Consider the following 15,237-nt stretch of genomic DNA (forward strand, 5'->3'; position numbering starts at 1 on the left):
CCACTTTAAAAATTTTCTTTGTACTTATTTTAGCAACGCCGTACGTAATGTAGTCCCCTATGCTATGCATTTCGACAAGAGCATTGGCGCTCGCACCCGCATTGCACCAAACGAATAGCTGCCGACAGAAGATACCTTTTAACAGGTGATTTCCACTGATAAATTCTCACCCCATATCTACACTCTCTGGCTGTACATACAGGTTACTGACAACGCCCTCCACGTATTGTATACTCGTGTTCTCTGCCGATTTCTAAAACTCTCACACATTAACACATTTCAACAAAGCTTACTACTGTATATATGCGTACTTGATACGCACCTAGTCATTCATTCGGACTCCATCACCCGAAGACTCCAGACGAACCGCTCCTGATCTAGTACTCCAGTAAGTATAAAATTCCCTTACAGGTACAATCATGATTCTACAAGCGTTTCGCTTTTGTTTGTTGCTGTTTACTCTACAGGCAAATAATGCTGATCCCTCTATAGCAAAACTAAATTATGGGACGATATTCGAACCAACTGCTATAATTCAAAAAATATCAACTCACTGGTATGTTACGTTTTATTTTGACATTCCTGACATACATAATTTGGACCCCATTCTCTCAAAATTTCAAACAAACCCATGCTCTACAAAAGAAACATCCCCATTTTGTTTTAGATACAACTCAATTTTAGATACATTCTATGGCAACTCTAAAAAAATGATAACCAAGGTGAGATCTTTGGCTAAAGAAATTCGGTTGCTAGCCGATTCAGACATAGAGTCCCAACGGCGCACAAAACGCGCCCTATTCTCACCTATTGGTAAACTTGCACATTTTCTATTTGGCGTTAGCACGGACTCTCAAATCAAAGTCCTTACAAAACAAATTGCTGCCATAGAAAAGCAAAATCTGGCCCTGAATTTCGCCATTCAAGATTCACAAGATGTACTGACGTCTATTACTAAATTAACAGACCATAGAATTAAAAACCTATGGTCCCAACTTAATTCTTCACATCAATACATTGTTGATGTTATTTCTGAAGTAAACACACTTGAACAATACCTAAATATGACCTCGGCTAGAGTCAACCAAAATACAAAAGACTCTATGCACATTGCTCAACTCACAATGTTACTCATGCAAATAACTGAACGAACACAGATTTTAAACAATCTAGTCTTAGAATATCAACTTTTTCTTTCTGGTATGAATGTCTTAGTTCAGGGTTTCCTTCCTTTAGAAGTCGTTTCACATCAACAACTTCGTTCTTCCTTGGACAAAGTACGGTCATTTCTGTCACAAAATCACCCCCATTATCGACTTGCACATGACAAAACCAACTTTTATTACAAACACAAAGGAGTAATTTTTCATCAAAGTTCCAAACGTGTATACATTCAACTTGTGATTCCCCTAGTTAAGACTAATTCCATGTTCAATGTATATAGAGTATTTAATTTCCCTATTCCGGCACCATCAAATATCAACAGTCAACATAACAAATCTTCTCTACTCGAAAATTCACATACGAAAATTACGAATCTTGTTGACTACGTTGGTGTTGCCGAAGACAATGCTACATTTATTGAATTAAGCCCCACAGACATCAAGCATTGCCAAGGAGACAATATTTGGTACTGTGATCACCCATTTTCGGTTTACAAACGTGATCATAAGTCGTGTGCCATTTCGATCTTTTTCGATATTCAAAACAATATCGATAAATTTTGTGAATTCGAAATATTCGTTGAATTTGTTCCCATACCACAGGCGTTTTTCCTCAGCGACTCTCAGGCGGTTCTTCAAGGAACCAACTCCACTTGGTCTATTATGTGTGAAGGGCAACAGCCAAAGACCATTTCCAATTGTAACCTCTGTCTGGTTGACATTGAGTGCAACTGTGTAATTGAATCGGAATCGGTTTTGCTGGAGTCAACTTTGTCTAATTGCAAAGGCAATAATTCGATGTTGACTCGCCATATCGCAAACCTTCCATTCATCAGTGCTATGTACAAGTTGCAAGATCTCGCCAACATCACAGGCGACACAACCTATAACAGTCCATTGAGGGCTGAACTCCCAGACATAAAGGTAGTCCAACAAAACTGGCAAAATACCTTAACACGTGAAAGGACTTTGCAATTGGATCTTAAACGAGTTGCCGCATCCCATAACCGCCAAACTAAACTCTTCGCTTCAGCGATTGATGAATTGGCTTATCTAACAAAGCCAAACTACGAATTGTTCGATTCACCACTTTCCTACTTGGCACAAATCTTTTCTCCGACCGCAATTTTTGCTGTCATAACGGCAATTGCTTTTGTATTTGTATTTTTTAAGCTCAAAAAATTGCATATGCAAGTCGGAAAATTAACAATTTTACTCAGTCACATTCCGAAAACAAAAGCGTCCCCTATATTATACCTCCCTCAAACATCCATCGCTCCACCACATCTTCCTATTGAAGATTTGACTTCTTCTTATTTCGATCATTTCACCTATATAAAATGCATTATTGCTCTCACGATTACAATGACCATACTATATATGTCCAAACAACTCTTTTATAAGTTGAAAGTCTTTTTATTTCCTAGAACATTTCTTCAAAGTTCAGGTTCTTTTATTTTCTTAGAAATTTCTACTCTGTCCGATTCAGTAACATTGTGCGTACAGCATATTGCAATCGCCCCAAATAGAGTGAAGCACATGGCTAGAAAGCCAATCTGCTCTATGGAGGTCAAATCTGGTCTATTTCGGTCCTTCTTGCACGTGGAATGGCGTGCACCAAAATTAATCATCGACGATGACACTATTTTTACCATTCCACTGCCTTCAAAAATTCAAATACCCCTTGGCATGTCTTCTACATGTCGGAAAATCTTAGATACGGGATGTACTATTCGTTTATTGATCGGGAATAAACCCGTTTTGTCGAGATTCCACTCTTCAACACTCTCGACCCTTCGATTGCGGATCTTTTGACTTAAAACATGACGTTGACACTTTCTGTATATTCGCTTTCAAAGATCTTTTTTTAAAGAACCATGTCACTCTCTGTATTCGATTTAAAGACATTTTTTTTACGAACAATTTACGATGTATTCTCAATGTATATACTTCTACTAATGTAATTTCTGTCTTCTCAAAGCTACACGAGAAGAGGATTTCTATCATTTTTTTAGTACAGGCAACAAAAAAAAAAAAAAAAAAAAAAATAGCTAGCACCAGCCCAGTGATACAATCAATCCGCGACCACGCACGAGACGACTCCAGAAACCACCATCTCTGTATCCTGGACTGCACTTCATGTATAGTTAGATTTGTTGCCTCGACATGTAAACTTACAGATTTTTTTTTTCTCGAGCACTTACTTCTTTCATGGAGTGAGGTCACTCCATTAGCTGAGGAACGCCCATGTTATGATATCAATCTGACGTTGGATAAGGGCTGTGGGTATTTCAAAAATTCAAGCTAAATTCTCACTTCCACATACATAAGATTCCCCATGACGGTGATAAACTATGCTGACGCCACAGCCCACACCAATTAAGTATCATAACATGACTGGCGCAAACGTGCGGGTGTAAACAATAGGTTAAAATAAGAATAAAAGGGACTAAAAAGTTACGTTTAAGAGGATCGACGGAGGAGCATCGACGCAGGAGCATCGACGCAGGAGAAGAATCCTGACGACCTGAAGACCAGGCAGAACAAGACAACGGCTGGACGCTCCTCTCCTCCATGATTTAGACATCTTGCTTTCCGCTACCCCCGCACTATTTTGTTAACTAGGCAATTTTAGGCAGTAGTTTACGTAAGTGCTCGAGTTAGCTTATTTATTAAATTTTACACATTTCATTTTGCATCATAAATTTCCAGTGTTCGTGTCGGTCTATTCGGATGTCAGCACGATTCTGTAAAGGTACCTCCCAGCCCAGTCTTAGCCAAGCGAGTTAGCCCTACCAAGTGAGTGAAATTCCCCCATTATATTCCCCCGCTCAAAACCTCTCCCGCGTGACAGAGGTATAAAGGACAGACATTCTTCTGCTAAAGATTTCTACAATCGAAAACAGCGGTAGCATTGTATGCTTATGTTCACATTTCGTGGGTTAGAAAGTTAAAACAATTTTGCATACTTTTCATCAAAAATGTGATGGTAAAGTTTGAAAAGAAATTTTGTAAGTTTGATTTGAAACTGGGCCTTATCGTTCTCTGGAAAAGTCAGGTACTTCTTGTGTTGCCTTTTGTATGCGCTCGGACAGCTTTGCGACTAGAACATTATGAGAGTACTACAGACACAGGCGTTAGAGGGTGAGACGGATAATAAAGTCTTGGCAAAAATACTGACAGTAAAGAGTACACGCGAAGAAGGAACGCGGTTCTGACCGTCGAATATTAATTTTGTGACATAGGGGCTATATGCGATATGGTAACAGGCAGAAAAATGACAAGGATATTTCGTCAGAATCACATAGCCAAAGCAGGCAAATTGAAAAGGAAAACCGAAATCTGTTTTAGCGCTTTTAATCATAATTTAGTGTATTTCAGCTGTTATCTTAATGTCTGCTCGGCCATATAGAATCTGATTTAGTTAAATTGATCTGAGTTCGTTTCGTTTCAATGATATACGGTAGTTCTCTTTTTTGAGGATGTGGTGGCCCTGAAAAGGGCCGTTTGGTATGTGTATGCTAGGCATACGATTTACTTGGAGCTGGTGTATTTGGTGACGGCTTTGGTGCCTTCACTGACGGCGTGCTTGGCAAGCTCACCGGGCAGCAAGAGACGGACAGCGGTCTGGATCTCTCTGCTGGTGATGGTGGAACGCTTGTTGTAGTGGGCCAAGCGGGAAGCTTCAGCGGCGATACGCTCGAAGATGTCGTTGACAAAGCTGTTCATGATTGACATGGCTTTGGAGGAGACACCAGTGTCGGGGTGGACCTGTTTCAAGACCTTGTAGATGTAGATACCATAGCTTTCCTTCCTTTTCCTCTTCCTCTTCTTGTCGCCACTACGTGCGGCTTTGGCCTTGCCGGCCTTCTTGGCAGCTTTACCACTTGTCTTGGGAGCCATTGTGAATGTTAGCGATGAACAGTTCAGAATACCCGCCAACAAGCTATGGGCTGTTATTTATAAAGGATCGAATGCAAATTAGGGATCGGACCAACTGAGCGGGAAATTCAACGAACGCAGTTGGAAGTATGCAGACACTTAAGTAAACATTACCATACTGAATGCTTTTATATACATTTCATTCAACTGATTGGTCTACGGGGCCACTTATCACGATCCTGATAGACAGTATAAATACGAGTTAGAAAACCCCCGTGCTCTATTTAAAATTTTGACATTCTCAAGTATTATACACAATGTCTGGACGTGGTAAAGGAGGCAAAGCTAAGGGTAAGGGACGGACCATTAGATCTTGGAGGGGGGGTGGTCAAAAACAGAAAAAAAAAATTTTCAGAGCAGAAAGTTAGGAAAAAAAAAATCTTCAAACTAGTTTGCAAAATAAAAAAAAAATAAATAAGAAGACAAAGGCGTAAAAAAAAAATCTGCAAAAGTCTTTAAAATTTTGAAATTTTTTTTAGATTTTACCGACAGTAAGCAACTTTCTGTATTTTTAATACATCCTCCCGGCACATATTTAATTTTAATTTATACATTTAGAGTGACTGTATCCCTTATACTGGAAGTTGTGATTATCTTATCTTTTCAGGACTTTTGTATTCTGATCACTTGAAAATTATGAAATTATAGAGCCTGTTTACTACTTGTTTCCTGCGTACAAACCAAGCAGGTACACTAGGTAAACTATTGAAACTATGGTATGGTTGTCAAGACAGAAAGTTGTATTTGCCTTTTAAGATCAAGGTAAACAGATGCAGGCCACATCAGTTTCATTTTTTTACAGCATTTTATTACAATGATGAATGCAAGAATTGGTGAACAAGTAGAAACACGTCAATAATGATAAAACAACATATCAAGTCATTATGTATTATTTTGCTTTTAAAAAGGCATTTTCAATTCTTTTTTCTCAAAAACAGCCTCAAATAACAACAGCAACACATGTTTTAACATTCAACAATACACTACGTAGAATGCCATCTATCCAACAAATCCCAACACAAAAACACATAAAAGGGTTGAACTTTGAAAGTTTCTCGATAGCAAATACTGAATAAATCTGCATGGTTAATCGTTTTGTGTAGCAAATTTCAAAGAAATTGGACAAGCCCTTTCAGAGAATACAGATTTTTGACCATGAATGGCATAAATTGCCCAAAAAGACAAATATTGAAATTTCAACACATCTATACACATCCAATCAATTTGGACATGCTGCTACAGAGAAATAGATGTTTTGATCAAAAGAGGGCAACAATTGCTCTAAAAACACAAATATGCAAATTTCACTATATTATTAGCTTATTTTAGCTTCTCAGCTTGTCAAAATCAATTGTAAATCATGAGATATGCATGATGTTTGGTGGGGGGAATGTAGGCATTTCACCATGCAGTAGAAAGGGAAGCCAGGAAACCAAAAAAGTCAATTTTCAAAACCATACGAAGCTACTGAGGAGCAAGAAGACCATGTTTCAGAGGAAGATGTGTAATCAGAAAAAATGCTCCCAAAGTGCCACCAAATACACCATTTTTATCTCTATTTTCAAAAGCTCCAACAGCAGGAGGGGGACACCCCCTCCTGACCTCCCCCGGCAAAACTACTCCCCAAGTGCCACCAAATAACACCATTTAATCTCTATTTTTCAAAAGCTCAAACGGCAGGAGGGGGACACCCCCTCCTGACCTCCCCCGGCAAAAACTACTCCCCAAGTGCCACCAAATAACACCATTTTAATCTCTATTTTTCAAAAGCTCCAACGGCAGGAGGGGGACACCCCCTCCTGACCTCCCCCGGCAAAACTACTCCCCAAGTGCCACCAAATAACACCATTTAATCTTTATTTTTCAAAAGCTCCAACGGCAGGAGGGGGACACCCCCTCCTGACCTCCCCCGGCAAAATACTCCCCAAGTGCCACCAAATAACACCATTTTAATCTCTATTTTTCAAAAGCTCCAACAGCAGCAGGGGGACACCCCCTCCTGACCTCCCCGGCAAAACTACTCCCCAAGTGCCACCAAATAACACCATTTTAATCTCTATTTTTCAAAAGCTCCAACGGCAGGAGGGGGACACCCCCTCCTGACCTCCCCCGGCAAAACTACTCCCCAAGTGCCACCAAATAACACCATTTTAATCTCTATTTTTCAAAAGCTCCAACAGCAGCAGGGGGACAGCCCTCTCCTGACCTCTTCCCGGTGACCGCTTGCGTGGCCGCTTGTGGTGCTTGGCACCACATGTTTGCCCTCTTTATCTTCAGACAGCGACGAACGAAAAAAAAATTATAAATCTGAAAATTTACTCTGAAAAAAAAAATTTGCACAGCTAATCTCAATTGGAAAAAAAAAAATTTCAGAAATTTACAATAGTAAAAAAAAAATTTTCACAATTTCATTGTGACCACCCCCCCCTCCCAAGGTCTAATGGTCCATCCCTAAGGCTAAGAGCCGATCCAGCCGTGCTGGTCTGCAGTTCCCCGTTGGCCGTGTACACCGTTTCCTGCGCAAGGGCAACTACGCCCAGCGTGTCGGTGCTGGTGCTCCAGTCTACTTGGCTGCAGTCCTCGAGTACTTGGCCGCCGAAATCCTCGAGTTGGCAGGCAACGCCGCCCGTGACAACAAGAAGACAAGAATCATCCCCCGTCACTTGCAGTTGGCTGTACGTAACGACGAGGAATTGAACAAACTCCTCGGTGGTGTCACCATCGCCCAGGGTGGTGTATTGCCAAACATCCAGGCAGTACTCTTGCCCAAAAAGAGCCAAGCCAAATCCAAGTAAATCGTATGCCTAGCATACACATACCAAACGGCCCTTTTCAGGGCCACCACATCCTCAAAAAGGAGAACTACCGTACATTATAATGCACTTACTTTGTCATATTCTTTTGAACATATGAATACAAATGAGGGCTCTCTATATACTACTTGCTTTCACGTCAAACGTCAATATATCTCAACACTAAGAAAACCATTTTTGGGCTGTATCGAATCCAATAGAACCTCGGGAATTACGTCAATAACAGACAAGAAATATCAGTTCGAAAGATTAATTGACATGCAATCTCATCGGACCTTTCGAAGCTAAGGGATGGACCATTAGACCTTGGGAGGGGGGGGGTGGTCACAATGAAATTGTGAAAATTTTTTTTTACTACTGTAAATTTCTGAATTTTTTTTTTTCCAATTGAGATTAGCTGTGCAAATTTTTTTTTCAGAGTAAATTTTCAGATTTATAATTTTTTTTAGTTCGTCGCTGTCTGAAGATAAAGAGGGCAAAGATGTGGTGCCAAGCACCACAAGCGGCCACGCAAGCGGTCATGGGGGGGGGGAGGTCAGGAGAGGGGTGTCCCCTGCTGCTGTGGAGCTTTTGAAAAATAGAGATTAAAATGGTGTTATTTGGTGGCACTTGGGGAGTATTTTTGCGGGGGGAGGTCAGGAGGGGGTGTCCCCCTCCTGCCGTTGGAGCTTTTGAAAAATAGAGATTAAAATGGTGTTATTTGGTGGCACTTTGGGAGTATTTTAGCGGGGGGAGGTCAGGAGGGGGGTGTCCCCCTCCTGCTGTTGGAGCTTTTGAAAAATAGAGATTAAAATGCTGTTATTTGGTGGCACTTGGGGAGTATTTTTGCGGGGGGGGGGATAGTCAGGCAGGGGTGTCCCCCTCCTGCCGTTGGAGCTTTTGAAAAATAGAGATTAAAATGGTGTTATTTGGTGGCACCTGGGGAGTATTTTTGCGGGGGGAGGTCAGGAGGGGTGTCCCCCTCCTGCCGTTGGAGCTTTTGAAAAATAGAGATAAAAATGGTGTTATTTGGTGGCACTTTGGGAGCATTTTTTTGGATTACACATCTTCCTCTGAAACATGGTCTTCTTGCTCCTCAGTAGCTTCCTATAGTTTTGAAAATTGACTATTTTGGTTTCCTGGCTTCCCTTCCTACTGCGTGGTGAAATGCCTACATTCACCCCACCAAACATCATGCATATCTCATGATTTACAATTGATTTTGACAAGCTGAGAAGCTAAAATAAGCTAAATAATATAGTTAAATTTGCATATTAGTGTTTTTAGAGCAATTGTTGCCCTTTTTTGATCAAAACATCTATTTCTCTGTAGCAGCATGTCCAAATTGATTGGATGTGTATAGATGTGTTGAAATTTCAATATTTGTCTTTTTAGGGCAATTTATGCCATTCATGGTCAAAAAATCTGTATTCTCTGAAAGGGGTTGTCCAATTTCTTTGAAATTTGCTACACAAAAACGATTATTCATGCAGATTTATTCAGTATTTGCTATCGAGAAACTTTCAAAGTTCAACCCTTTTGTGTGTTTTTGTGTTGGGATTTGTTGGATAGATGGCATTCTGCGTAGTGTATTGTTGAATGTTAAAACATGTGTTGCTGTTGTTTTTTGAGGCTGTTTTTTGAGAAAAAAGAATTGAAAATGCCTTTTTAAAAGCAAAATAATACATAATGACTTGATATGTTGTTTTATCATTATTGACGTGTTTCTACTTGTTCACCCATTCTTGCATTCATCATTGCAATAAAATGCTGTGAAAAAAATGAAACTGATGTGGCCTGCATCTGTTTACCTTGATCTTAAAAGGCAAACACAACTTTCTGTCTTGACAACCATACCATAGTTTCAATGTTTTACCTAGTGTACCTGCTTGGTTTGTACGCAGGAAACAAGTAGAAAACAGGCTCTATAATTTCATAATTTTCAAGTGATCAGAATACAAAAGTCCTGAAAAGATAAGATAAGTACAACTTCCAGTATAAGGGATACAGTCACTCTAAAGTATAAATTAAAATTAAAATGTGCCAGGAGGATGTACTAAAAAATACAGAAAGTTGCTTTCTGTCGGTAAAATCTAAAAAAATTTCAAAATTTTAAAGACTTTTGCAGATTTTTTTTTACGCCTTTGTCTTCTTATTTTTTTTTTTTTTTTTTTGCAAACTAGTTTGAAGATTTTTTTTCCCTAACTTTCTGCTCTGAAAATTTTTTTTTTCTGTTTTTGACCATCCCCCCCTCCCAAGATCTAATGGTCCGTCCCTAACTATTATCCATAGTTTCACCTCGACAAACTCGAAAACGCAGTGCCACAGCCAACTTAGTATGGGAAAAATATTTGTAGAGTGAATTGATAGTCGGGTGAATTTTTAATATTAAATTTGATGTGCTTTTGCACTGTAAGTCGCCCCATTCTTTACAAAATACATTTATATCAATCGTATATCTATAACTGCACAGATTATATAGCTAGTTTCGCATTTGTAAATTATTCCTAGTTTTCTTGTAGATTTACGTGTATAGTAAATCATTATTTTAGATGAAGTTAAAGTTTTTGTACACACGCACTTACAGTTATAGCTGTAGGGCTATAGACTCCATAAAGTAACTAACTTCTTTTTCTTTTAGAAACCATAGTCTGGATGTAGCATCGTATGGCGTTGATCTTAACCAATCACACACGCGACAATGAAATTTCATGATAATAAGCTAGGTTGCCCAAAATTGTGATGTTTGATCTGATCAAAGCATTAGGGTATTTCTTCAAAGCGACTGAAAAATCTATTCATTGATGTGGTTTCTGAGGAGGTGATGAAATTGCGAAACAACGAGGTGGATAAGTGCAACCATTTTGGACGCGGGAGTTTTCATTTTTAAGATTCTATTGTTTGGTAGGTATTTCGGTGAAAAATGAATAACATTTTATGTCATCCAACGGTTCGAATACTACTAATGATTAATCAAATCTTGAACCATTTTATCTCATTTCATAACTTTTATTTCGAGAAAATGAACCCATTGAATTTTCATAAAAAACAAACAATATATCTTGTAACAGGACAGAAACTGCAAATGTTGATATTTCTTTCAGTATTTCTATGCAATGTATCAAAAACAGTTTCTCGCTATCTCGTTACAGCATGCTGAAAACTACTGAGGAAGTGTGTTTGTAATATTGTTTGCTTTATAATGATTGGAATACCAGTGCTGCTAACTTTTTGATGATAATTTCACTATTTTATTTTGATTTTGAACCATAATTCCTTGTTCTTCTCCCAAAGAATGTTGATATACACAGTATCCAGCTTGTCAACTCAGCCCCTATGGTTGTAAACTGCTTTGTTATTGTTGAAAACTGACTTCTGGTCCGGACTAGAATTCAAATGTAAACAACATGCATTTTGCACATATAGACGCTAAGTTGACAAGCTAAATAGCGGGTGTTTCAACATTCTTTGGGGAATACAATAAGAAGTTGCAATTGATTTATAAAATAAAAATAATGAAAAAACCATCAAAAATTAGCAGCACTGGGGCTTTAATTCCGGTATATCAGAATAAAAAATAAAGAAAAACGGCGGGGTAACCATGTCTGATTTTCTACAAGAGAGGATATTCTCGTACTACTGCGATGGTTGGGCCTCACACTACGGCCTTCGATCCCAGGCCTTCAATCTACTATCCCAGCAACGCTTGTACGCTGCAAGCGCCTGTGCTCTTCGGCGGTAACCATTGACCCGGCCAGACTTGGATTAATTCAAGTTGGCCAAGACTAATAAATCACAAAGTCCACTGATGCATTTAACAATGAATCAATATAAGAACTTTCCTTGGGAATATGGCTATACAAACTGCCGGTGACAATTCTCAACACTGAGAAAACAAATTAAGGTTCCAAGACAAGAAATTGACCTTTTTAATCTAATAATTCTCTGGTGCTTAATAAGCTCAGAACCTCCGTAAATATACATTTTCTGAAAGCCTAGATATAGGGAAACATTTTGGTAACCACAGTGTAACCACTGTTTACATAACTATCATGACAAGTAATTTGCATAGCCTTTCAAAAATCGGTTTTCCTATGTTTTGTCTAAATATTTCAAAACATCTGACTCAAACTTGCTGGAATGCAAGCTGTCACAACGCTCTTCCAAAGTATGTCTCAGATTTTTTATATCTTGCTTAGTTTTTTTTAGCACAATTTTAAAGAAATTAACTAGGGTTAAATTCACCGCTCTGGAAGTTTCCTGGATAAAATTGTTTAAGAAGGTTTAAAAAAATTTGAGACATATTTTCGAAGATCTTTCAGACAGTTTGCACCCACACAAATTTCAGCCACATATCTCAAAGCATTGAAACAAAACATAGGAAAACCAATTTTGAAAGGTTATGCAAATTACATGTCACGTGATAGTTATGTATATAATGGTGACACTATGGTAACCTAAATGTTTCCCTATATCTAGGCTTTCCGAAAATATATAATTTACGGGGTTCTGAGCTTATTAACCACTAGAGAATCGTTAGCTTAAAAAAAAAGGTCAATTTCTTGTCTTGGAACCTTAAACCACTACAGAATATGTATGCATGTGTATTAAATAGGTAGAGTCGAACATCTGCGCGCATCACACGTAATTTTTCTGTGCGTACACCCCTAAGAAAATTTTTTTGAGGGTATGGGGGGCTGAAAAAAATGAAATTTCAATCGCAATTCCTCCACCCCCTTCCCACAGACTAGGACTGAGTTTTGGAATTTTGCGTCATTTACATTAGCAACGAAATTCATAGAGGATGAACAGGCAACTAGTATGTGCTAACCTGTCTGAATATTCATAAGCGCGTACCTCTTTACAAAAGGCTTGAAGTACGGCATGATGGCATTCATTCAGTAACACACAGTTTCCCGGATTGTAGAAAGTGTACTGTGTCTATTGATGAGAATGCAGTGATAACGACTCTCAGTGTTTGGCCAAAGCCTATGCAGCATTTCAAAATCGCTCAGAAGGTACCTTAGGTCAATAACTGAGTTGGGTTTTTTGACATGTTGAAATATCTATAAATTGTAAAGAAAAAAGACAGGTGCGCCACCAAGTCTTGTGACAACCAAGAGGGTAATTTTTACCAATGTAAATGAATCATACACACCTTACTGTACATCAAAGATGAAGGGTCTGAGGGATATATTGCTATGTCCATGAAAACCAAATAATATACCGCCCAGGATTGATACTTTGAAAGGAGTTTATTTCTCATTGAAATCGAGATGACTCAAATGTATGGATGGAAGAATCCATTGTTCGCTCGGGAGACAATAGTCAAGATTATAATGCGATTGCTAAAGACTGTGACGGTGTTTATGAATAGATCATTAATAATTTGAATTTCAACAGAGGACTATTCGTGTAGTATTTTGTGTCAGTAGGTCATGGTAGGTCTTGCCGACATGTAATGCCCTTGCTAAAATGAAACCGCACTGCAATGCTGCGAAGATCCTCTTTGTGAACATGTATAGTTCGATATAAGCAGGGTAAGACAAAAAAAAAGATACAGGATTCGTCTCCCATCTTCGCCAGCGTCGTTCTAGCTAGACTGACCGTTCAGCCTCTTATAACATTCGCTTGAAATCTTGTAAACATGAAAAAATGACAGTGCGCTCTACGCGACAAAATATTATCTGAATATCGCATTTATTTACTTGTAGTCCTTTTACTGCAGAATTACAACTCGGTGCATATTAACGAGCTTGTTTTGTTGTTTTGCCGGCTGTTGAATCTTGTGAACTAAAAATACGATAAAAAGATATAAAACGCATCGCTTTTATGAGACACCTAAGATGGAAAACAACTCTTTGTGCGTTTTCTGGCCTTATGATTGATAATTTCAATGAATATTCTAAGGATAGTGTCTTGAATCTGCCGTTACCCTTGTATGGTTCGACCATGCAGTTAGTGCGGGCAAGTAGTGCACTTCAGTCTGCGAAATAAAGATCTGACGTCATTGCTGCAAAGACGCTCATTTTCCTCCAGTGTCTTTACGTCACTGAACGATGGACACGATGTCAATAATCGAAGGTCGCAGGTCCCAGGTGCATCTCTTGCATCTTGCATCTTATATCTTGCATCTAATATCTTGCATCTTACATCTTGCGTCTCTTGTAAAGTTTCGATTAATCGTGAGTCACTAAACTGCTTTCCCACTAATTGCGAAATGCAGTAGGGTCGACGGTGTGCGAATCGTAATTGCATGGGATAGCTTACGTGCTATTTGGATGCTTCCGTGTTATTACTGACTGGTTGTGCACCGCCAGTACGATAATGTTGCTAGATTATTGAAACGGTGCGATCCACATATTAAATCTTGTGGTTTACAGAATTCCGATATATGCGCCACTCCGTAAGACAAGAAATATTTTTCCTGGTCCTTTGGTATATTAAAAGTGATGCGTTTACTTTCGCAAATAGTGTTTTTTCTAACCGTTTTGATAATAGGCTATTATCATCTGCTTGCAAAATACTCTCTCCTCCACCCTGTTTTTGGCATTTTAGGGATATGAAAGGTAAGGTAGGTCCTGACATTAAGTATATGAGTGTTTTTGATAAGATATTACAACTCTTTTGGTATAGTTTGTAAGTCATGAGCCATTGGTTTGAGAATGCAATCGCACAGATTTTGTAGAACACAGTCAAGGAAAAATGACATGACGTACAGGTCTCGCGGAGGTGTGCGCTATGACCGCTCAACAAAACTTGCTAAAAAGGCTATTACTCAAGTTTTGAACCTACTTTTAACCGTATTCATCCGAGTTGACTTTGCATGTGCTTTTAACTGAAGACTCATTAATCACATATTCTGTGTACAATAATTGTCCATGCCCTAATGACATTTATCTGAGTCGTCAACATTGCGAAAACTGATTATACAATATACATATCACGTAAAGCTTATCCTGCCATGCCTGTTTACAGTCTGTGTGGGATTTGAAAATCCTTTGTCTTGGATTTTCCATTAATTTTCTATAATATTGAATGTCTACATTAATACACGATAACGATCGCAGAAATGCACAGTGAAAATACATGAATACGGGAATCTCATCGTCATCGGTGGCAGTCAAGGTGCGCCCTCGGTGCCCATTCGAGTTTTTTTACTGCACCTTTGCCGTTGGCTGCGCTATGACAACAGGGTGAGGGACTGTGGTAAAATCATGGACGTGCAAGAGTGACTCTCTGGTACCTTCATAATGAAACTACTGTCACTCAAACGAAACTATATGCACGGTGAATGTTATTTAGCTAGTTGATAATGGAGGTAGTAGCTTACCTCCACA

At 38.9% G+C, this 15,237-nt stretch overlaps 2 protein-coding genes across 2 annotated transcripts; one reads left to right on the plus strand and one right to left on the minus strand.

The window, feature by feature from the left end:
• Nucleotides 1-4,648: 4,648 nt before the first annotated feature.
• LOC139140211 (histone H2B, gonadal-like) lies at nucleotides 4,649-5,095 on the minus strand. The gene has a single exon (XM_070709300.1). The coding sequence runs from the start codon at nucleotides 5,064-5,066 to the stop codon at nucleotides 4,698-4,700; it is 369 nt and encodes a 122-aa protein (XP_070565401.1). The 5' UTR covers nucleotides 5,067-5,095; the 3' UTR covers nucleotides 4,649-4,697.
• A 267-nt stretch (nucleotides 5,096-5,362) lies between these two features.
• On the plus strand, nucleotides 5,363-7,900 carry LOC139141188 (late histone H2A.3, gonadal-like). Its single transcript, XM_070710811.1, has 2 exons — nucleotides 5,363-5,396; nucleotides 7,668-7,900. The coding sequence occupies exons 1-2, from the start codon at nucleotides 5,363-5,365 to the stop codon at nucleotides 7,898-7,900; spliced, it is 267 nt and encodes an 88-aa protein (XP_070566912.1).
• The last annotated feature ends 7,337 nt before the right edge of the window (nucleotides 7,901-15,237 follow it).

The sequence above is a fragment of the Ptychodera flava genome, chromosome 9 (assembly GCF_041260155.1).
Source record: "Ptychodera flava strain L36383 chromosome 9, AS_Pfla_20210202, whole genome shotgun sequence".
Lineage (NCBI taxonomy): Eukaryota > Metazoa > Hemichordata > Enteropneusta > Ptychoderidae > Ptychodera > Ptychodera flava.

Coding starts and splice junctions, on each gene's coding strand:
- LOC139140211 (XM_070709300.1), bottom strand. CDS start 5,066: ATGGCTCCCAAGACAAGTGGTAAAGCTGCCAAGAAGGCCGGCAAGGCC.
- LOC139141188 (XM_070710811.1), top strand. CDS start 5,363: ATGTCTGGACGTGGTAAAGGAGGCAAAGCTAAGG. Junction 5,397..7,667: donor TAAAGGAGGCAAAGCTAAGG/GTAAGGGACGGA, acceptor CTGGTGCTCCAG/TCTACTTGGCTGCAGTCCTC.